Source organism: Rhinolophus hipposideros, assembly GCF_964194185.1.
Source record: "Rhinolophus hipposideros genome assembly, chromosome: 12".
Classification (NCBI taxonomy): Eukaryota; Metazoa; Chordata; class Mammalia; order Chiroptera; family Rhinolophidae; genus Rhinolophus; species Rhinolophus hipposideros.
This window is the reverse complement of record NC_138058.1, coordinates 68367143-68392747: the sequence shown is the minus strand read 5'-3', so window position 1 is coordinate 68392747 and position 25605 is coordinate 68367143. Positions and strand designations below refer to the sequence as shown.

The 25605-nt window shown below is 40.3% G+C and overlaps 1 protein-coding gene across 2 annotated transcripts in view; it reads right to left on the bottom strand.

Annotated features, from left to right (window-relative positions):
* Window positions 1-25605, bottom strand: part of NBAS (NBAS subunit of NRZ tethering complex) — a 275617-nt gene that overhangs the window by 93664 nt on the left and 156348 nt on the right. For both annotated transcript variants that reach the window (XM_081069547.1, XM_081069548.1), the window contains exons 36-40: window positions 17668-17835; window positions 14747-14860; window positions 14305-14428; window positions 9561-9637; window positions 9084-9221 (exon numbers count right to left, since the gene is read on the bottom strand). In XM_081069547.1, the coding sequence (XP_080925673.1) occupies window positions 9084-9221; window positions 9561-9637; window positions 14305-14428; window positions 14747-14860; window positions 17668-17835 (621 nt within the window). The remainder of the gene's footprint in view (window positions 1-9083; window positions 9222-9560; window positions 9638-14304; window positions 14429-14746; window positions 14861-17667; window positions 17836-25605) is intronic.

The window sequence follows — 25605 nt, the reverse complement described above, 5'->3', positions numbered from 1 at the left end:
ATGTCCAATCCTCAGGGTTTCAGAGTGACAGCAGAGCTCTTCTGCAGTTGTCCTCTCATGGAACAACTTGTGCCCAGTTTTACACACCACCGGCAAACCCATGTCCACCAAAACAATGAAGGAGGTTTTTCTTCACATATACTCTGACCTGTGGCTTCAGACGAAAACCCTAACCTGAAGTTCCCAATGCATTTTGACAGAGAGACTAGAACCATGGAGCTTATCTCTGTGTGCGACTCATACCCCTCTGCACCAAGCTATTGGTTCCCATCCCTGACTCATGGAATCAACCACCTTCGTTCTTGCTCCATATTCACTTTTTTTGGTTTGTTTTCTGGAATCTCAAGATTCCGTACCTGTACTGGGAGAGCTGCCTACACACTTTTCACTTTGCCATAATCATGTAACATCCTCCTCATTTCTATTCTCTGTGTATTCTAATACAATTTATGAAACAAATGCCAAGACCAGGTAGACAGGAAAGCTCCAAAATGGTAGTGCATAGCGTCAATGAGCATACCGTGTTTCCCCGAAAATAAGACCTAGCCGGACCATCAGCTCTAATGCGGCTTTTAGAGCAAAAAGTAATATAAGACCCGGTCTTATTTTACTATAAGACCGGGTCTTTATATATATATTTAATAAATATTTTTATATATAATTATATATATATAAGAATATATACATATTATATTACATATACATAATATTATATATGTTATTATATATATATTATATATAAGAATATATGTTTATATATATTCTTTATATATTTATATAAAGACTGGGTCTTTATATACATTTAATATAATATATTAATGTAATGTAATATAATATAAAGTATAATATAATACCTGGTTTCAGGGAAACACGGTCATTGCTAGTACTAACATCACATGGGTTTCTTGTTCTCTTACAGAAAGTTTCAAGTCTCTACATACAACCTCCATATTCATATGTGGCAAAAAAGAATCTATTCTCATCTTTGCCAATGACCAAAAGGACATGGCATAGCGAAATAAGCATGAACATACAGAAGTTACTAGGTGGATGACCTTGTGCATGTTATTTATACTTAACCACCAAGAACTTGATCGTCTCACCTATAAGATGGCAATCATGATATGTAGCTTGCATGGTTGTGAGACGCCTAAGAGAACGTATATAAAATACATAATAAACCAAGGCCTGGCCTGAAGCAGGTGCTCCAAAAATGAAAGGGATTATGGAATTTACTAAAAGGCATACACCAATCACACTTCAATTGCACTTCTATTACATAATTTACATTACATTGCTTTTCCTTATAAATATTAAATTATAGCTTCTGGAAGGCAGAGCCCATCTGTATTTTGTGAATCTGTCTTTTCCACAGCACAGTAGAGGCCATTTCATAAATTAGGTTTGGGGTAAAAGAGGGATACATTCAACAGTTGTGGTTTTTAAGTTAGTAGTTTATATTCCAGCTCCCTCCCTTACTAGACAGGCAATTTGGGGCACATTACTTCATACCTGTTTCCTCACCTATAAAAGTGTCCATAAACACACTGCACCCTCCTCGTGGTTTATAGTGATGCACAAATAAAATAATGGTATTTTAAAGCATTATTTTCTCCATTATTAAATAAAAGCAAATTGGGTCCAGAGCTTTCCCTCAAGGAATTAAAAACTAGTGACTGACAAGATGTACACACAAGCAAATGACAGAAGCACCATTAGAGGAGCACACACCAAGCGTGCTGGGAACTCCATGGAAGGAGCAATAAATCCCTTCTTCTGCCCCTTCTGGGAATCAGTCTCTTCTGATGTAGAACAAAGAAGCATCACCAGATGATCACCTTTCTTAAGTTAAAATTCTATGAACGTGTAAGAATCTAATCACGAAAATAAAGTAAAACCTTGCAACTCCCTTCAGGTGAAGAACTGGCGAAGTTCTACATCTCATCTACTTTATGTCTCCACTAAACATACAGAACAGACTTCTTTGTTAAAACTACAATTTCAGACCAACCAATTATAGTCAAATAAATTCCTTCACAGTTTAAACAACTTTATTCTCTTTTACTAAGTAGAAACTGTGTAGCTTCTCAGTAAATAATTTTTATTTCATATTCCTTATACAGCAAATTTGTTCACTTTTCTAAGAAAATTATAAGAAGAAATACTTACTATTCCAGTCTTCAGTGCTAAACATATATGAACTGAATCTCACTGAGTCCTAATAATCCTGTGAGACAGCCGTGTACTAGGGTCATCCGTCTCACAGATGTGTATGCAGGCGCGTTGACTAAGGCCATTCTGGGTAAGTGGCAGAGTGGGGACATGACTGCCAAGCATAAGCCTCCCAAGAACCATACTTTCATAGCTGGTAGACAGGGAGGGGTAGCTCTTAAAATTACGGATCTTGAGGAGACCAGTGTATACGCAGCATCCACCAAATGTAAAGACACAGCTCTCACCAAATATAAATTAGAGTCCTTTTACAAATGACCTATTTTCAATGATGGATTTAATTCTGTCATTCTACATTATACCCAGATTGACTTTTTTATACATACATTCTCTCATCCCTTTTATACATATATTCACGTGTCAATACAAGTGACCACAGGGGGCACACAAAGATAGGTGTTCCACTGGATATTTGATTTGAGCTGTATTTCTACGTCTTTCCTTTTTCCCCTTTCTAATGATAATGGAGAAAGTTTTAGAATCATGAGCAAGAACACCATTTCCTGTTCAACCGCTTGATATAAATATACTTCCTTTGAAAATTCTGTCCTAATAAAATGGTGAATTAGGGGCATTCTATTAATTACTTGATGGTAGGTTTCTAAGTGTCTTCAAGTTTATGGGTCATCAAGTATCTATTAAGTGTACAGGAAGATTTTCAATACTTCAATTTATTGTGTAAAACATAATACTAATGAGAAGAGATAAATCATACAGGCTTCTGAGAGAAAGGAAAATTAGTTGTGGGGAAAAAACATGGGAATCGGATCAAAGAACCTGGGTTACTGGTTCTTTCCTCGTGAGCCTCAGGTTTTCCACTATTGAAATTGAAGCAATTTCTTCTTTAAATAGTCCTCATAAGGATTAAATGAGACTAAATGGATGAGCACACTGTAAATTGTAGCTCTATATGCAAATTATTTTCTTGTCATTATCACTACTACTTTCTATCCCTTCCTCAAGGAACTTTACTGCTCATGATTACTTGCAATATTCTATTTAAATTTTAATAAGAATTCTTCCCTTGAGCTTATCACAATTTCCATCAAAATATTCCAAAGCATCCCCTACTCACCCCAACACTGCATTTCATACATACATTCATGCGCCCACACAAGTGTACAACAGTCAAGTTTTGACAGCACTTTCACGTGAATTTTATTTGACCCTCATACCCACGCAGCAACGTGCCCAGGACACTGCCGTCCCCGCTCCACAGACGCCAGCCTGCACTTCAGGCAGCCCGGGTTGTCGTCCTGCAGGGAGGAAGCAGTCGGGCCTCTGGCCTAGCAGCCTCACACCTGAAAATCACCGTTTCTTGTGTAGAGTACATTCAAATCTCTCTCCCTCTTTTTCCCACCCAAGTTCAATGCCATGATCCCTGGGTATAAAAGCTATTCGCCTCTAAGGAGCTTTTGAAGGACTTTATAGGTAGTTTCTATATTCAGTATTCTTCCATATTCAGTCTTCAAAGCAATATTGCAAAACATCATAGGCTGCAAATACTAATAACATAAAAAGGCATCAAAAATTTATAAATGAAAGTGTGTAAAGTTAAATTATTCTATTACTTTCCCAAAACTTGGCAATGCAGTTCTTTAGGGGAGTGAATAAAATATGGTTTCTTTAAAGAATACGGTCAAGTCCCCATAAAAACGAAATATTCATGAATATTCATGACAGCAGAATGCTCCAAGACTTGATCCACTGCTTACTAGTTAGAGGTAATAAATCCATTCTGGTTTAATAGTCTCCATTTCTTGGTAATATTGTTTGGAAAGTTTTAAACAGGTGGTATGTTTCCCCTCTAGGGTTGTTATTTGCTTGAGATAATTTTGTACTCAGTATTTTCAATTAAGTAGCTTAAAAAAAAACACACTTTGAAATCGTCTCCCATAAAGTGTAGAATTTCATCCCCCGCTGAGTTTGCTGCTCTAGAATACAAAACTAAAGGACGGGTTTCCATTTTTAACTGATTTTATCTTCTGAAACTTTTTCAGAAGAATGCTAGAAAGATCACACGTCAAGATGCATTTACAATAATTATAAAGGTAATGTATTAGTGAAAAAACTCAAGGTACAGAACAATGTATATAGCTTACTCACATTTGTATGAAAAATTGTTATATAAACACATATACCCATAAAGTATTTCTGGAAGGGTACAAAAAGGAAACACTGCCTTTTTATTGTATACCATTTTCACCATTGGAATTTTTGGCCGTGTGTGTATTGTTTTTCAAACATGAAAAGTTAACTAGGACAAATGCTAGAAGAAATTCTCTCCAACTGACCATTTGCCATCCATCCTTAGATATTACTAAGAGAAAATGAAGGTGAGGGGGCTCCAAACATCACCTCAGGGAGCTGCCAAGTTCCAGAGCCGGTGCTGGCTCAGGGTGGTGCTTCCGTCAAGATGCACTGGCCTTTTATCAGAAATATCCCACAAATTACATCCGTACTTCTATTCAAACCTACAAATCTACCTAAATCAGTCCTGCAGCACAGAACTGCGGGGGCAGGGGGAGCGTAGACAAATGTAAAAAGACTGAAACTAGAAAGCAGCTGAAGTGACAACTGAGTGAAAGTGACGCTTCGCTGAGCGTTATTATGTGTAGGCAACAAATTGAAACCACTTTGATTTCAATTTCCATGGTGATTCATCAGGAGTTTGTCACATTTAATTCCAAACTCAGCAGTGCTGTTTGACGTATAGGAAGACGCTGAAAAGACCCAAATAATGAACCATTTGGTGGCAAACTCACATGCACTTACACCATCCAGCTACCGTGCCCGTCCAGAACTCCTTCAAATCCCAGAGTGAGCACGCAAAGGGGAGAAGCTACGGCCCGTAGGCTGTCCTTGGGCACAGCAGTTAAAAAGACTCCTGAACTTACTCACAGGCCAGTGAGAAGTCCGAGTAACTCCAGTGAGGTCCTGGGGACTCAGACAGGGAGGGGACTCCCGCTTAAATAAGCTCACATGGAGAGGAGGCCATCAGTCACAGAACCCTAACAGAACCGATCCAAAGCGTCTACACAAGAGCAGTGGGAGACGGGGAGGAGGCCAGTGCCGCTGAGGAGGCGCAGAGAGCTGCACACAGGAGGCTCTTCTGTGCTCAGTTACCTGTTGACAGTGGGAAGGGAGAGGAGGTATTTCGGGTAGTGGAATTACATCTGCACAGGCACAGAGGTATGAAAAGGGATGGGAAGTTCAGAGAAATTTTAATTCTGAGCAGCGAGAACACAAACTTCAAAAGAGCTGGTGTCAGGATCGTGGCTGGTGGGGGAAGGGAGGGCCAGCCAGGTCCCTGCAGGTCACCCCTGTCACATCCAGCTCAGACTTCACCCAGCAGCCACAGTGACGCACATGAAAACATCCTGCTGGGAATGACCCGGGAGAGCTGCACACCAGAGACCACTCAGGTCCAAAGACAGTGACACGGCTTCTGAAACAAAGCTGGAGCAGCAGCAGGCCCGCGTCAGAAGCAGTAAAGCCTGGAATCATGCGTTCTCAGTGACAGCAAGGCATCTTCTCCCAGAGCAAGGAGCCCAGTTTCTGTGAGTTGTATCTGCACAATGGGGCTGCTTGCAGATCAAGGGGCAGAACGTGTGAAAGGCACTTGCAGACAGCCAGGGACTTCTGAGGGTTGGTCTGATCTTTCTACTGTCCACTGGCAACTCCCATAAACCAGCCCCGAAGCTGAATGTGGCTGTCACACCCCTTCCTGACACTTTCTAAAGCAGACAGTAGAGACCTTTCCTGGTCACAGTGAAGTCTGGTCACAGACCACTTCTATCGTCTTCCCCTGGAGTCAGGCAACTCTTCCACGCCTTGAATAGCATCTAGTAACATTGCAATCCTGTCTCAAACACCACAGTACACCTAACAGGCACAGCGACATGCCGGTGTCTTTGTTACTGCTATTCCCTCATGATCATGGCGTACTCGCATCCTTTTGTCTTTACTCCAAGGTCACCTTCTCAATGAGGTCTTTTCTGAGCCTATGTAACCAGGAAGGACACTCTTGTTGTCCTTGTTGCCTTTTTGTTTGCATAGCTCTCACCACCATTTAACGTAGTATGTATTTTATTTACTTATTTTGTGGATGGTGCCCCTCCCCCATTAGAATGCAAGACCTAAAAGCACAAGGATTTTTATGAACTCAGTTCACTATTGCTTTCCCAGGATCTAGAACACTGCCTGGCATAAAGTCACATGACAAATATTTGATGAAAACACACACATACACAATGCAATGATACAAACATAGGTACTGAAGGATCATTCTCTAATTTTTAGTCATCCACCCCAGTGGACATTTGTTTACTACCCTTTATCTGCCAAGTCCTGCCCGAAGCATTGGGAAAACCAATGAATACAACATAGGCACTGGCTTCAAATTGCTCGTTATCGAGATGAAAAGAATATGAATTCAAAACAATACAGTGTAAGCGCTGTGGCTGAGGTAAGTAGAGGGCAGTACAAAAATACATGGGGGAGCATCCAACAGTCTGGGGACACTGCAGAATGGTGGCAGGTGGCAGGAACCAGGTCTAGATGAGGTAACACCTGAACCAAGTGGCTCAGCAAAGAAACGGCGGGGAAAAACAATGCAGACAAAGAGTACACCATGTGTGAGGACAGGGAAACAGAGAACACACAGGGAGTTTGAGCGCGTATGAGCAGCATTGTACGGCTGGAGCAAAGGAAGATGACGTTGGAGAAGCGGAGGCCAGACCATGGAGGACGTGCGGGCTTGCTGCAGGAACAGGAAATCACTGAAGGACGTAGACAGAAGGGAGGACGATCACATCTCCATTTCAGAAAAACTACTCTGACACGTGAGTGGGGAAAGATACAAAAGAAACAAAAATGAGGACAGGGTGATGTTTATGAGGCGGTTACAGTGGTTTAGATGAAGAACTATGGAAGACAAAGTGAGAACGTGGGGTAGAGAAAACTATAGAGGGGTTCAAGTCTGCCTCTTACCATATCTATCTGGAAGAGCCTCAGAATCTGCAACTTGATGTAAAACAAACAAACAAACAAATCACATTCATGCTAACTCTTCATTTCACCTTTTAAACTAACACCCAAATGTTTTCTACAGAGTTGCCAAGAAATCCCCAGAGAACTAGCTGCTTGTGCCCTGGCCACGTGCCGTCTTAATACTATTGGAGGGGACATCAGCCTCTGTCTGGAGCAGCTGAGAAGTTACATATATTGTACTGAGGCATCACTCTGGGCCACATGGACGTCACTGGGCCCTGTTCCCACCAGGAGATAATGCTGGTCTCTGAGCACTCTGAACAGCAGCTGCCTCATGCTACTGGGTCCAGAAAGGGAATGGGAGCAGGTGTTGGGAAGCAGGCCACAGGGTGAGAATCAGAGGCCAAGGGCCTTGGAGTTTGGGAGCAAATTATGAGGTACTTGTGTCCATACATAGCACTAAAGAAAAGACAGCAGCAGACATGCCACGTATATTCTTTACGGCCATCCAACCAAAAGCAACAGAACAACACTAAGTACATTGCTCCAGAAACAAACTGGCCACACTTCCACCTGTATAATCACTTCATTTCCTCAATTTACAACACAGTAGGTCTATTTCTTTCACATAAAACCATACCTGAGACACATATAAAAATAAAACAAAGGAAAATTACTATAGAACATAGAATAAAGTAACTGTACAAAGCAGCAGTAGCTATCAAAAAAAAAAAAAAAAAACCCTCAAAATTCCCAAAATAAAGCTATCCCTTATATCGAAGTCTGAAAAGAAGAAAACATTCCTGTTTCCTGGCCAAACGTCATCATAAAACTATGTCTGAGAACAACACACACTTAATAACAACGATGATGGCGGGGAGCTTAGCCGTGCTGCGTGGATGGGCCCTCCAACCCCCCCACCTCTGTTTAAATAAAAGCTGATGAAGGACAGCCACTGCCTTTGCCACGAAGGCAATTGTTTTCATATACTTAGAGGTTCTTAGGTACAGTTTGGATGGCTGAGGCAGCTAGAACTTTGATACACACGTGAAAGTATTTCTTTACAGTCTACTTTGGATCAAGGGAGGAAAGTTCCTGCCTCAATAAAATCTGGTCCTTGGGTTTGTACACAAAGTGGATTTGAAAGTATGATCTATTTGCTTATTACTCCTAAAGTGGGAACTCTCTTAAAATGATGCAGTACAAAAAGTAGGTAAGTTCCAATGCTGACAAGTGAAGCTGGTGTATACAAGTAAAGCTGGACGGCTGTGACTTTCCAGGGGCATTTGTAACATATCTGTGTCCACAGAAGGAGGCGCATGAACTTGAGGCCATGCGTAGGTGCTTTTCTTCAGAAATTAACAATGATGTCACATAAACGGTGTCTGAAGCTTGGTGTCAGATAAGCATAGTATGTTTCAACATCTCACCTGTACAATTACTGCCCTCATAACTCTGGCTTAAAAATAAAAAACACAGAAGTGCAGCACTGCTCAAAGAATTACGTTGCCTGCTTTCCTAAACTCGGCAGAGCCATCTTCCTTTTGGACAGTAAATTAAGAAAACAATTCTTCATTTCACCTCTCCTACTACGTTAGCCTTTCCTAAGAACTTTGTAAAATAAAGTAAATGACAGAAAAGTTAGGGAAAGAAGCTGCATTCACAATAAATATGAAAACCTCTACCTCTTACTTATGCCTAGAGAAGAAACCGTGTCTAACACAGACCAGGCAAGGGCTGTCAGCCACTCAGAACACCATTGGGTACAAAGCGATCAGTACTTTCGAAGAGGTAAACACCTGTCCATTTTAGAAAAAGCTTAACTCTGCCGTTAATAAAATGGAAACCAAAGGACTTACCCTGTAAAGAGGATGGCACCTATCGCTGAAACATGGAGCCAATCGGGCATAGATCTGTAGGCTATAGTAATATGCTGCCAGCTGGAGACATAAAGCAGAGTGGGACTGCTTCTCAAAGCACTTGTTAGCATCTAACACCTAGGAGGGAACATGATGGAATTAACTCAGCTGAAAGGAAATCAGCAAGAGCATCAAAACCATTACGTATCTAGGCATTACTATAGAATTTTGGTTCAAAGTTTCCATCATATCAACTCAAGCTCAGTTTAATATGACTACATTAAAATTCAGAAGACACTATAAAGGCAGATCCTATCATGCAAAAGCAATTTAAAAATCAACATTTCAGCTAATATCGGAGAATTTACTCTCTATATAGATAGATAGAGATAGATGTAAAATAAACAATTATAATATACAATAGATTTTCAGTTCATTCATTTTTACGTCTTTCTTTCTTGGTAAGGGTAAACTTACCTGTGGTAAGGCAAGGAGATAAGCGAGAGCCAAGGTCATGTCAGTGGGTAAAGCGTCACTTGCTAGCTGCAAGAGAACTGAAAAACACACTGCATTATTTTACGTGAGGACCCATATGGCATTCATAGTTACCGAGGACCATGTTTTTAGTCCTATATGATTTCAACAGTTAGCTTCAGAGGACTCTTTAAGACCCTTCAGGAGAGTCTATTCAACACCACCTAAATACACATGAAACTATGTTAAATGGTAACCTCCTTAACTCAGATAAATGATGCTGTTTGTTACTTAGGCATGAGGAAATCCTGTTAGTGCAGCTGCAATGTTTAAGTGCAAATAAATCAATGAGAATGGTTTCTTAAAGCTGATCTTTTGGTTTTAAAGACTCAGGTCACGCTATAAACTTATGTTTATATGACAGTTACTGTAGGAGATGACCATGTAAGTAAGAAAGATCAGAGCAACAATAGCTTTCTGAGTGCAAATTTAGGCTAAATCTTTTGATTACTACAATGATGATAACATGGCTTTGTTCCTCCCAAGAACACCTCTCTTCATCACAATCCACAAAATCAGTCTCTTGCTTTGATTATATAATATCTTAAAATGGCCCAACCATTAACATCTTTTCCACCAAAAAAATTTATATACGTGACAACCTGTAAATGTTATAGCTTTAATAAAAGAGCGTACACTGCCAATAAAGTCTGTTTATAAGCAGTTTGTATAAACAAGGACATATTCCATTCATTCAGGACTTAGGGACAAATACCAGACACGTAATCACAATGTAAATCCCTTATTTTTAAAGAACACAGATACTCATGATCTGCACGAATGAAGGAGAACAGTATATGAATAATCCAAAGTAAATGTTGTTTGACTTTAGAAATAGACCATATAATATTTTTCCAGAAGATTTACCATCCTAATTGTGCCTTACTCAAGCTAGAATTTAAGTCATTTGTATAATCTGAGTTTAACTGACAGTCGGGCGGGTAGGGACGGTGGTGAGGTGAGGAGTATACTAAAATGCTGATTTTAGAATCTTAGATGGAGGGCATATGAGAGTTCACCGTAGAATTTTCTCAATTTCTTTGTTCATTTGAAAATTTGAAAAAAATACTGGGCCGGGGGAGGGCGAGGGGAATCCAGGCTGATAACTGTGCCAAATGAAAAGCTCCCTGTCAGCTACTTACTTCCCAAACGGGGTTTCTTGAAAGGTACTCTGGACAAGTTGCATCTGCCTCGTCTCCAGCACTCAGACAGCTGAGTTTCTGGCCACACAAAGCCCATGACCTTCCTAATCCTCCAAGACTAGAAATCACCAGTGTCAACTATGCCACCAACCCTACGACCTCAGGCTGAAAGAAAAGGCATCCCATCTTTTCCTAATCTCTAACACAAACGTTGGTGAAGTTCTCTCATAAAATCTTTTCTTCCCTACAACTGGATCACAGCTCATTAATCTCTCCAACCCAACTACCTAGCCCAGAGCCCCTCCTGACAGACAGACAGATTGTTACAGGAAACTGGGGCAGAGTGGGGGAACGATACCCATCCTCACTCAACCCCTAGGCAGCCTTCACCGAGACTCCAGGATTCTTGCAAAGTGCAACTCAAACCCCACATACAGAAAGCTTCTCGGTCCTTAAATCTGCAAGCCTTTTGAAGCAACACATGACAAAATTATCCGTGAGGATCTGAAGTAGACTGATCCTGCAGGGGTGGGGAGTAGGGGGAGGGGTGTCTCATTGGCAACCCCCAGATGTCATGCTGCCTGCAGACTGAGTCACAGGGATTTTATATCACCATTAAGATATAGTTAAAAAAAAAAAAAAAAAAAGGACTGCCCTACATTGATCTACTCAGGAATTTAATTTGCAATGCTGGTTTTCAAACTTTGACAGCATTTTGTAAAAAAGTTGTACAGCTCGAATCAGACCAAATCTATGCGTAAGCCTCCAAGCACTAATTCTGCGCAAAGTCAGTGCCTCTGGAAAGCACTCCATGATCAATTTAATTCTAAACCTAAATTCACAGAGGAAAGCTGCCCATATTATTGATTTGGAAATCATTAGCCATTAAATCATTCATTTAGCTAAATAAATGATCAATTTTCTTCAGCTAGTCTTCATAAAAACCTTTCATCAACTTTATTTAAAAGTTCTAAAAAGTCGGAAGTTTAATTTGTATTATCATCTACTTCTGAACCAAAGTCAGGAATCACATTTTTACGATTTTTAATTTGGGTCACTTAACCTACATAACTCTTCAATTCTGCTGAGTTTCTGACAAATATTTGATACTATACAATAGTCGAAGACATCTGTTTCAGATGTATTAATACCATCGACATTATATATGACAGTGTTTATGAAAATGCTTCATAAATTATAAATCCAAATGTAAATAAAGGGATGATCACTAAAATTACCTCTGTATTTTTTTTAAAGAATCCATTAATATACACAGTAGGTGCTCTAAAATGTTTTTCCCAGTCAATTCAACAGTTTTTTTTTTTTAATGTTTAATATGTTAATGGATTCTTTCCCTTAGTGAAACATTAACATCTGAATGTCAGAAAAAACAATGTGAATAAACACCGGGGCAGGAAAAAACCCGGCAGTCTGCTGAAATCTCAGACACCACTGAGAACAGCACACATGCCCTGGGAACTTGCATTCCGATTCACCAAAAACACAGCCTCAACTCCTGCCCCAGTGACTGTTATACACACATTGAACTTACTCTCATGTGAAGAGACACCAACTTTGCACCTACCATTCAGAAAACCCTGTAGCAGCCCTGTAAAAAGGTTACAACCCTGTAAAAGCGTCTGCAATAGACATGGCACTCAGGGTTTGACCTGCAAGGTTGAAGAGACCAGACACTGACATAAAAGATTTAGGAGGCCTTCTCCAGCTTGCCAGGTGAGAGGCTCAGAAAGCAAGTGAGTCCGAGTTTGAATAAGAGACTTATGATGGCTGACATATGATGGTTGGAGAGAATCTGATATTAAGTGAAACTTCCAAAGGACTTAACCATAGTCTCACAAATGAATCGCCCGAGGAACTCTAAAAAATATTTGATGCATGGGCCCCACTCAAGAGGCGCTGAAATAAATGGCCTACATGGATCCCAGGCTTCAGTATTTCTTACAAATTTTCCTAAGTGATTCTAATGTGAAACCAGGATGCAGAATGACAGTAGCAGGCCTTGAAAGCCAGGGAAACTCATGACCGGAGAGACTAGAGTACAAGGTGATAATGCAGGCCAGACTAGTCTGAGAAAAGGTACGCAAGAGGGAGCATTCGCTGGACAGCAACCACCCAGTGACAGAACAAACAAGCTGTTGTGCCCATGTTATAGATAAGGAAACTGAAGTAGAGAAACGCAAAATAATATCCTTCTGCTTGAAACCCCTAGAGCTCTCAGTAGAGGGCTCATTTAAAGTGTTTCACTTATTGGCTCACAGGCCTTGCACGTCTTCCCAGCTTACTCTTGCCTCACTTCTCTACTGGTTGCCCACAAATACTTTTCTCTCCAGGAATTACAATAATTTGCAAATCCCAGAAAAATGTCTATAGAATTAGGGGGGAGTGGGGAATGTCTATGGAATTGGGGGGGAAAGGTAATTAAAGATAAAGTTTTAAAAAGAAAAGCAAAAATAAAGAATAATTAAAGGGGGAAACAGCAAGGCAACTATATTTTTCCATATATCAAACATAAATGTACTCATCAATGGTGAGCCATACCCTTATTTCAGAAATGATAAGAGGTAGAAAAACATGCATGTCGGAACTGAAGAAAAATGGTACACGTAGTAAAAACCTCCAGTATTTGACAGGCCCACGCAGTGGTCAGGAAAATGGTATTTGCTTCCCCTCTTCCCAACTGTATGTAAATACTGATTGAAAGAAAGGATTACCTAAAAATAAGTTACAGTATCACATTCTAAGAAAATGGCAGTTCTATTCCCTGCATACATTTTCCCAAATTTTATTCCACACAGCAACGTCCTCACTTAAAAGATAGCATCGTCCAGGCCTATCAGCAGGTAATACACATGGAAGGTATGGCTAGGACTGCCATGAAAGCTATAAGTCCCTCCCCACACCCTTTCCTCCTTCCTAACACCTGGAATGTAGACGAGATTTCTGGAACTCCAGCAGCCTTCGGATCATGAGGTATTCACTAGGGGTGGCAGAGCAGAGAAGGAATGAAAGAAAATAGTCAAGAAAACTACCCTGCAATCCTGAAAAGAAGTTTGGCAGCCTAAGAGAAAAAAGTACAAATGGAAAGGTGTCCTTAGTAAACTGGCATATATTTAATTCTTTTCAGAAAACTCTACATGGAAAAATATGCCGCCATGTAGAAACATCTACATTGTATGAAACAAATAGTTAAGAGTTGTTAACACATAAAAGGAGAAAGAAAGATTTATTGAGCACTTGATATGATTCACTGTAAGAATCACTTTACATAATTAGCGACTTACAGATACGAATTGTATCATATGTATCCTTTCAAATCCTCAATATTAGTCAAGTATCTGGAAAACAGAAGGTACTCAAAAATTGTTTGAAATAAATGAATAAATGAATGATGGTGTCAAGTTAAGCTATTCAAAATTACTGGAAAATGTATCATTGTTTTCCCTAACTCTCATTCGTTTATAGGTTTACTTATCGCTCTCCTAATGAGTTACACACTGTGAAGAAACTAGAACCTTCTTTCATACCTTCTGTTGTTGGAAATAATTCTTTTCCTTCAGTTTTAGTCTCTGCCAGTTTTCCAGTTCTCAGCAACACTTCTGCAAAGCTTTCTGCTGGGACTTGCTGATCGGTGTCATAGTGTACTTCAGACTAGACAAAAGAAGCAGTTACACCATTTAAGTAGTCTCCTTTTCTCTATGAAGATAGTCTTAGAAAACACAATTATGTTTTCTGGTGACTTGAATTATAACTTCTCACTTACTAAAGCATATTCTTCTATGTAAAATTTTAAATAGATTTTAATCTCATAATCTGTTGTTAATATATATATAAAACAAATCACATAAAACTAATGAATAACATGATTAAGAACAAAGCCAAAGAAATACATTTTCTGGAAAATTTTAGTTTTTGTTTATATTGAAATGTCCACAACAACGTGACAGTGAAATCTATGTTCTTACGTACCTCTGTGACTAACGGATTGGATAGGACAGATTCATAGAAAGGATGACAGCCTTGTTTTTCTAGACCTTCATTGGCTATGGTTCCGATTTGATAAGCGCCACCAAATTCTTGCCCCTAAATAAAACAAAGTGAAAACCAGTAGATAAAAAGAAAGTGGGGGAGGGAGAGAGGGAAGGACAAAGGAAGGATTTCAGGGGTAGCAATCAAAGTGCATGGTGCGCTCTAGAGAGAATGTGTCAGGGTGACAGACACCAGCGGAGAACGTAAGAGCCCCCAACTACACGCTCGGAGCAGCACCCACCCTCACCCTGCAGTGCCTTCTGCTCTTCCTGGTGAAACTGACATCAATGAACCACAAACACTGAAGCAACTGCTATTATCCTCATACATATGGCGCGTTTTCTGTACTAGTCAGAAGAACCTTCCTAAAACATCAGTTTGTACATATTGCTCCCCTGCTCAGAAAAGCTTCAGTAGCAATGAACAATGGAAACAGCCAACAGTATCAAGTCTAAACTATGGAGAATAACATCAAAGTGAGTCAACAAACTGGTCTCCTTTACGCAGCCCACCTCTATGACTGTCTTCGTGAGGAGGATACTGCCCATGCTGATTGCTGACTTAGATCCCACCCTCCTTCCAGGCCCACCTCAGACCTCCCCTGCTGAAACCTTACCACATGAAGGCAAGATGTATTCATGTTCCATTCTTTCCCTCCGCCTCCCGCCTCCTCCACAACTATGACCCACACAAATGCCTTTTGGACTTATCATCTGCATTCCTCATTAGCAAGTACTTTAGTATCTCTAGTATGGTTAATTACCTTTATGTTTTGCTTTCCTCACATAGGTTGTAAAGCTCTTTATTGGAAGAGTCAAGTAAAAGACATTCACACATTCCTCCAACGTTTGCTGAGCACTTACTTTATGCCAAGCATAACCTAGGGAAACGAGGAACCTCTAGCTGCGAATGGTGATAAAAATCACAACTGATACTTAAAAAATACAATATGTTAGGCACAGTGTTCGCCCTTTATCTGAGACATACACCCTCAAAAAATCCCAAGAGGTAAGACAGAACAGGAACCATAATCATAATCCAGTGTGATACATGCAATAATAAGAGATGTACAGACTGACTCCAAAATCAAGCACATTTTGTCTCAGTCAATGGGGTCACCTTTTACCAACTGTCTGGGCTGTCATTCTTAGCTTTCCTCTTTCCTGCATCTCACATCCAGAAATCAGCAGCTCCACAAAATACATCCCCAAACCAACCACTCCCCACTTCCTCTTTGGCTACCCTAGTCCAAACCACCACCATCTCTCACCTGCAGTACTGCAATAGAGACGTCTTTTTGTTTCTACCCTGACTCACTACTGTTAGCTCTCGACACAGCAGTTAAAGGATCATTAAAAGTTAAAGGATTTATTAAAAGTAAAGTTGGATCACACAACTGCATTGCCGAAATTCTCCAACAGCTTGCCATCTTACTCAGAATAAAATCTGCGGTCCTTATCATGGTCTACATGAGACTTTGTACGGTTGGCCTCTTCACCACCTCTGATCTCATCTCCCACTGCTCACTCTGCTCGTACTACACTGGCCTCCTTTCTGTTCCACAATGACGTCAAACATAAAAACGGCTCTTTCATTTGTTCTGCCTGGCTCAGTGGGGGTGCTGCTCAGAGTGATTGCTCCTCTGAGAAACCCAACTTCCCTGTGTAACTCAGAACTTCACTGCCCCGCTACCATTCATTATTCCCTTCCCCTGCGTAAGCTTTCTTCATAGTACTCATTACCACTTGCCATCACATTATTACACAAATATTTTATTTGTTGGTTTCTTTGTCTCTCCCACTGAAATATAGGTTCCACAGGGGAAGGAAATTAGACTGAAGTGTTTCCCCATTCCCAGTGACTAGCACAGTATCTGTCACATAGAAAATGCTTGCTAAGTATCTGTGGAATAAGTGAATTAACTAACTAAGGAGAGAGATACCCAGTGAGTGTTTGGGGTGAACTTACGTGTTGTTTTTTTCCCCTCTTAGTTTTTCCCGTGAGAGACGAAAGGGTGCAGTGTGAGAATGCAGAGAAGACAGCAGGGGAACAATGAGTTAACATATCACCAAAAGCAAACTCAAGTGATCCACTGCTTGTCCTGCCCTCTCCTTCCAGAACCATGTACGAATCAGTTAAAATGTTCTCTTTACCCAGGGCCCCTACTAAAGACTAAATGTTTACATCCCCCCAAATTCATACGTTGGAATCCTAATCCCCACTGTGATGGTACTAAGAGGTGGGAACTCTGGGAGGTGAGTAGGGCATGAGGGCAGAGCCCTCATAAACGAGATGAGCACCCTTAGGAAAGGGACTCAGGAGAGCGCCCTCGCCCCTCCCAACAGGTGCGGACACAGCAAGACGGCCGGCTATGAAACAGAAAGCGGGCCCTCCCTCCCCAGATGCTGAGTCTGCCAGCAGTTTGATCTTGCACTTCCCAGCCTCCAGAACACTAAAAATAAGTAACTGTTGATTAAGCCAACCAATCTACGGTACTACTGTTACAGCAGCCCAAACAAACTTAAGGCGGCACTAAAGCTGGCTTCTAGCACTTTTCCTCGACCCCTGACCTGTAGAAATACAGCAAAAGTGAGGAAGCATTGAGCAAATCATTTTCCTTTTCATCCCAACACTTGACTTCTGACATGAACTGAACCATACCTAAATCCCTATCAATGTGTTTTGCAACTACTCTGCGGGAGTATATGACATTCTATAAACTAAATGACTCACTCTCTATCTGAGGAGAGGCCTAGACTTCTTAAGAGATTACCGTCTTGAGGAAATAAAGCTGTGACAACAGTCAAAACAGCTGATCGGTGCTAATGAACTGACTTTCAAAAGGAAGATCCGCCACTCACTTGAAGGGGTCGCAGGTAAGTCAGAGACTTCTTCCACCACTGCCCGTCACTGAGGGCCTGCAGCACGGCCTTGGTGGTCGTCGTGGTGTTGGAGAGAACCTTCATGGTGGCCGTCGTGGTCCACTGCAGCAGGTCAGCGGGGCTGCCGCCTGCAACACCTCCTTCCTCCTGTGTTAAAAGAGAAAGGGCAAGAGCCAAAATGCGTGTCGTCATAAGAACAGCGTGATGACGTGACTACTCAAAACTATCAGACAGGAAGATAAACTGGAAACTCCATCTTTGCGGGCAATAGAAAGGAACCGTAAAGCCAAGCGCTACTGGTGTATTGCACCTCCTGGAGTCAGTTACAAAAGAGAATCCAGTAAAAGTGAAGACATCACAGCGCATCACTGATCCTAGTGCATTACTCTGATAATCACTTTCAGAAACATTTATAAGGTAAAAATGGGTTTATTTTTTTTTCCGACTGAATATCTTACCAATGAGATACACTCATGTTTGTTTCTTTGACAAGACATTTTAAAGTATTTATTATTTAGAAGAAATACATTATTCATTGGAACAATGCTAAGTTTTACAGTATCACTGCAGAGTAGGCATTAGAATCCCACTTGACACAGAATAAACTGCAGATCAAACAAGTTGCAGATGCTGCTCCAGGCAACTGGCCTGGGATGTCTCCGCTCTTCTTGACCAGGTCTGGTTACTGGAATGGACAGTCCACTTCTTCTTTACAGGGTTTCGACACACTGGCAACAGCTCTCTCTCTCCTACACACACACACACACACACACACACACACACACACACACACTTATATTTATATTTATCTAAGGTCACTTATTCTTCTACATCATAAAACTACTACCATCTCACAAAGATGGTTTGAAAACTTCAAAATATTAGGGAGGGAAAGGACAGTATTTAAGCGCATCTCCATGATGCAGAGACAACACTGCCAGTATATATTCTCCCTTCGTGGCTGTAATCTGGCCTCGGGGATCTTTAAAAAGCTTTTTACTGACATGTGAAGTACATTCAGAACTGTGTACACTTAAGTGACCAGCTGGATCAATTTTAGCACAGCCGCAGAATCAGCACGAAGGCTAAGTAAGCAGCAGGCGAGCAGAATCCCAGACTTGCCTTGAGGTCACTTCCAGCCACCGCCACCGCCAAGACAAACACTATCCTGACCTACAGCAGCGTAAATTACTTTCGCCCACTTTGATGCTTTATGTGAATGGAATTATGTTCTCTTGTCTGATTTCTTTCATCCAACATAAATTCATTCCTATTCTTGCAAGTAGATGACCACTGCCCAACTCCTTGTTAAATGTAATGTCATTCATTACACTGCTGATGTAACAGTGTCACATTGTGTTACTATATCAGAACTTACTTATCCTCTCTTCTATTGATGAGTATTTGGGTACTCTCCAATTTGGAGCTAATCCCAATAGTGCTGCACGGAACATGCTAGTAATTATCTTTTAGAGAACATATAATTCCTTCGTATACACCTAGTAGTGGAATTACTAAGACTTAGACTATGCCCAAACGCAATAGATAGTGCCAAACATTTCCTAAAATGGTTATACCAATTTATACTCTAACCAACAATTACAAGAGAGCTGGTTGTTCTACATCCGTGCCAACACATTGTATTACCTGCCTTTTTTTCTTTTTAGCAGTACTAGTGAGTATGTAATGATATGTCTCTTTGTGTTTTTAATTTGCATCTCTCCAGTAGCTAATGAAGTTGAAGACCTTTTCAGGTATTGATTGGCGATCTGAGTATCCTCTTTTGTCTAGACTCTGTTCAAGTCTTTTGCCCATTATTCTGTTGGGTGTCAGTCTTTCTTACTCATTTGTAAAAGATTTTTATATATTTTGGATGCACATCCCTTATTAGATGTACGAATTGTGAATATTTGCTTTTAGTCTGCAGATTATCTTTTCATTGTCTTAATAGTGTCTTGATTAATAGAAGTTCTTAAATTTTAAATTAGTCCAATTTATCAGTTTTTTTCACTTTATGATTAGTATTTTTCATATGGTATTTAAGAAATCTTTGCCTTCTACAAGGTCACAAACATGTTCTATATTTTCCATGACATGTAATATTTTTGCTGTAAGTAAAATTCTGTTAAGATAGTGTATTACCCTCTCTTACGCACTCACAGCACTATATGCATACTTTTAAAGCACTTACCGTAATATATTGATATCATGATGTTTTTCGTCTGTTGACCTTCCCGGCTACACAGTAGCTTTTCTAGGGCAGGGACTAGGTTTACTCTTACTATATCCTGAGAGGATGTGAAAATCTCTAATGTGTCATTTGTATCTGTAGATATGTGTAAGGAGTCTGGTTTTAGTGCACTATTTAAATGTATGAAGGTACATTTTCTAAAGCCTAGTATGTTGTGCTTACAGTAGCTAAATGTTATTCAAATAAGATTTCATGTCACATTTTCAATTCCTGTTCAACTTTAGAATCTCCTTAATTGAGAAGGCGTACCGAATGATTTGAATGTCATCAACTAATCCAAGTATAGAACTAAAAATATAAACATGGTGAGAAATAAGTCACTTAAACAGAGTGCAACTTCATTCAGAGGAAAATCAAATCTAGTAAAGATACCAAAAAATGCAGGCTATAAAACAATTATTCCATTTCATAAAATGAACCTAAATTTAACTTCTGTTCAAGATGGCTAACCCAAGAATGGAAATATAAAACATGTGAAATTTAAGTTTGTTTCAGAAGATAAATGAAATCCACAAGCTCAGAAATGTAACTAATAAAAGGATTTTCTGTAAGAGATCCCCCTAATGAGAATTACAAAAGAGATAGTAAAATAAAAAGCTCATTTGGACCACGGAGAAGATTTAATTTGGGGGCAGTATACCAAGATTATAGTGTAACCAGAGGCATTAATGAGGAAAATAGCTGTCTTTCAACTTCATGTCATAGGAAAAGAAAAAAGAGGTTTGGCAAAATTTACTCCTCAAATGATTACTGCTGGCACTTTTTATTATCATAGCTGCACACTGCTAATTAATTTAGAGTGTATAACAGCAAAAATAAATTAATCCCCCAAACCAAATCAACAACTCCCAGCATAAAATTTAACATGAATTCTCATTAATGTCAAGTGTTTTACATAGCTCAAAGGTTAACTCACTAAGTACTAATAATATTTTTCAAATCCTACAATAGACACCTTTACCAATGGGTTCACAAGAACAAGGACAGTTCCACGTGTCAAGCTTGGCTTACAGAAATGATTCATGCTGACCAATTAACATAATGAATAATCTAGTTCGGATTTGCTTCTTCCCGTGCCTGATAATATAAGGGTTAATTTCCAAGAAATGTGTTTGCCTACCATAAACTGAGCTGGTGGTACGATCCACTAAGTAAGGATCACAAACAGCTCAAAGTGAGTTCAACCACTAGCCCTTCTCCTCCGACATATCCTTAAATAATCCACCTGCACCTAACACAGCAAATTTTACCCTGAACTTAAAATATTATGAATGCAATCTCTGTTATGGGTGATACTACTTTCAGAAGTACCTATCAGAAGAAGCAGTAGAAAACTGCCCCATGGAGTAAATCACTCTAAAGTCTGACTCTGCTTTAATTCATCTGCTAATTAAAATGAATTCAGATATTCTCGCCTTTGGGAGTCGTGGATCCCCATACATTTCTAATGAAAGCTGTAAGTCCTTCCCCCAGAAAGCTTCATGCACATGCATGTGCACACACACGAACATTAAATCACACACACACCCTACATTTGTCACACTATTTCAGGGGCTTTAGGAAGCAAACCCTTCTTGAATCTTCCAGCATTGTTAGTCCTAGATTAAGAGACCGCTAGTTAGGAAAAATAGAGGTATATGAAATATATTTTACTTTCTTTTTCCATGCCCAATTTTTGAATCAGTTTTGATAAACAATCTTGGGTTCTAAGTGTATTCACAAAATAAGTTTACTAACACATATTTCTGGCATGCGTAAGATGTTTGTGATCCAGTGCTAGGCAACAGGGTTACCATGACGATTATACTATGGTCCCTGCTCTCAAGGAACTTACAATATATTAGGGAAAAAAGACAAATAAGGCAATCTGCCTTATTTCACCAACGAACTGAGAACTTACCAAATTGGATCCCATTCAAATATCCCTCCCTCTGTAATAACATAACTTATCCCCATCCACATCTTCCCTTCCTATTTAGTTTAATTCATTCTTCATCAAATATTTGTGACATCAAACATAACAGTGACATGCACTGTTCTAGATGTTTGAAAATAGAGCAGTGAATACAGCATGGTTCCTGCTACAAAGAGCATAAATCCCAAGAGGAGATAAGCAAAAAATAAACATAAAGGCCTGTCAGAGAAGTCTATCAGATGAATGATAAGAGCTAGGGAGAAACATAAAGCGGTGTATGTGTGGAGCGGGTACTGTAACTGTGTATACAGAAATCAAGGACGCTTTCAATGAGGCGATGTTTGAGCAGAGATCTGAAGGAAGTTTAGAGGACACGTCACCTGGATTTGGAAGAACATTCCAGGTGGACCACAGAGGTAGACGGTGCTGGGACTGTTCAGAGAACGGCGAGGCCAAGGTGACTGGAGTCTGCTGAGCACAGGGACTGTGAGTGGGGGATTGGGGACAGGGGAGGAGACAAGCAGGGAGTCAACCAGACAGTAGGGAAAACAGATCAAGGGTGTCCTGGCAGGAGATTGTACAAAGTTCGGTTTCACCCTGAGGAAGGCAGTGCTCTGACATAGTTTTAAAGACTTGCTCTGGCTGCCTTGTTGAGCTCAGATTGCAGCAAAGGAAAGGACAGAAGCAGTGAGACAAGTAGAAAAATACTACAAAGCTGTGGGTGAGACACTGCTGACTGACACCACAGTGGCAGCAGTGGCAATGGTAAAACATTGTCCCATTGCAAGTCCACTGGGAAAGTGAAGCCAGCAGGACGCCTTCATAGATGAGATGTGTTCTGTGGGAGAAAGAGAGAAACCCAGGATGACAGCAAGGTTTAGGGCCTAAACAGCTGGAGGGCTGGAGCTGCCATTTCCTCACATAGGAAAGACCAGAGAAAGACTACTATCCACAAGGTGGTGAGGGGGTGCGGGGGGCAGGGGGGGAAGTCACACAGTGTTGAAATCAGTGGTTCAATTTCAACGCACTGACTGGGATGTCTGTAAGAAATGTAAGTATGGATCGATGTCAGGTCGGCAGACTACATACAAGTCTAGAACTCAGAAGATAAAGATCGGAGCTACCCAGTAGGAAATCACTCATCCACACAAAGCTGATATTTAAAGTCATGATAATGGGTGATGTCATCCAGGGAATGAGTGTAGAAAGAGAAGAGGTTTAAGGGCTGAGATCTGGGTCATGCAACATTTATTTAGTTGAAGAAATGCGGAAGGACCAGCAAGACAAATACAGTAAGTGGCCAGTGAGGTCTGAACAAGACAAATGGGATGTCCCTGAAACGTATGTGTCCAAGGTTACTGACACAACAAACAAGACAAGAGACTGAGACCTGACCCACAATGTTAGCACAAAAGGTCGCTGGTGACCCAAAAACAAGCCGTTCTGGTGAATCAACAAGGAGAGAAAGCCTCATGGGGAGTGGGCAAAAAATCACGGCTACAAAGAAGGTATGACCACTGCTCAGTGAAAGCAATGGACTATATGACAAGTCCCTCAGTGCAGTACCTAGGAGACCTGCAGGATAAGTGATCAGACCACAATGCCTCCCTAAAAGTGAAAGCGAGGGGCAGCCGGATGGCTCAACTGGTTAGAGCATGCGCTCTCAACAACAAGGTTGCAGGTTTAGTTTCAGCATGGGATGATGGGCCGTGTCCCCTGCAACTAAAGATTAAAAACGGCGACTAGACTTGGAGCTGAGCTGCACCCTCCACAACTACACGGAAGGACAATGACTTGGAGCTGATGGACCCAGGAGAAGCACACTGTTCCCCACTATTCCCCAATAAAAATTTAAAAAAAAAAGTGAAAGGGAACCTAAAATCCACGATTTCACTGTAACAAGATAGACAACTTGAATGTATTATTTTTGGAAAAAATCCCTTGCAAGTGGATTTAAATAGCAAATCTAGATTAAAGTAAAAATGCATTCCTTATTAAAAGTTACTGTAAAACTTAAAGAAAACAAAAGATATATTAGAAATTATGGGCCCTGTGAAGAATGGACAGGGTGAAAGAAAGAGGAAAAAGTGAAATTCCAAGAGTGGTGCTAAAAGAGGCAGCAGCTTTGTGTGGAATGGAAATCTGTGATAGACATTTGCCACATCACTCAAAATACGACTCCCACTCCTGATCATCAGCTGTCAACTAAACAAACATATTCTCCTGCAAGCACGCTCATGAGCAGACATTTCCTCCCTCGGTCAGACCTCACAGAGAGAGAAACCACAGCAGCCCAACAGAAATGCAGAAACAGGTTTTCTGAATTGTGCTGGCACAGTGTATCATCCAATCCCGGATGTCATGAGAGCTGTAAACTCAGTCTCCCATAGAGAACCCTCACCAGGCAATGTTGTCCAAACACTAAATAAATAATTAAGCAACAAAACAGAAGTTCATGAGGACCTACTGTGTTCCCAGAGGTGCTGGCGTCACAACAGTCAACAAGGAAAAGTCACTACTGACAAAAAGTTGTGGAGAATGAGCCACAAAAAAACAGTAAACTATCTACGTCAGGAGTCCGTTTCTAACACTTTCTCCCAGGGCAATGCCAGCATGCGTATGTACAGCTGTGCACATAACATGCTCAGTGCGGTTGAGTCTGACATCAAGACTATGTCCCCAAACGCAGGAAACAATAAGCCATGGTATATGCTTCCAACGACCACCATTCCACCACTGTATAAATAGTCTCTACATAATGACAAGAGCAAACGTCCAGGACACATACTATTGCATGAGAAAAGCAAGCTTCAAAGTAATATATGCAGTATGAATCCATTTTAGTTTTTAAAAACAAAATAATAATTGCCCAGGATACAGAGAAGAACTGTACAGAAAATCTGTCTACACTCAGGAAAAGTCTGGAAGGATATATACCAATGTGTGTGTGCGTATATGTATATGTATATGCATGTATGTATACACACACACACACACACACACACACACACACACACACTTAAAAATGTTTACCTCCAGGCAGTGGGATTCATGAAATGGGTGGAAGGAAAGAACTGACAGAGAAGAAAGAGAACTTATAATGTATTGTTGATTAAATTATTTTATATTTTAAAAAAGCAGAAAGACCAAAGTTACCACTTTTCCAAGTATGTCTTATTAACAAACGTTAATATTTTAGCATAGATATTTCACATCTCACTTTTTTACTTTAAAGAAGTAAGATATGCCAGATTATGTTGATTATCTGAACCCCTGCTTCCCTTAAATGGACTATTAAAATAAACATTTGTACTATTTTTGAAATTACAGAAAACATTATAAATTAGTCAAGTTGAAGCAATGAAGTCATTTTTCAGTATGATCGGTGTGCTCCAAAATACTGAGAATAGAAAAATGAATCAATAGACATTCAAATTCAATAGAATTCAACATTTTGAGGCTCAGAATTCAGATGTTGCCAATAGCTGCCAGATTTCCAATGTTGCCAATAGCTGCCCCTTTCCAAAAAACTGTGAATCAAAAAAAAAAACCTGTCTAAGAGGGGACTTCGGCCAGCTTTTTATATAAAGCTGCTGGCCTAAAAAGGCAGAGAACAAAGAAGGGCCGAAAGGAACTGGGTCAAAATCCTCTTTGGCTCCCTGTGTGTATTTCTCATTTCCTTAGCATTATAATGGGGAAGGGACCCCATGTGAAAAGCTCCAATACACGTAGTTCTGGAGTGAAGCACCAA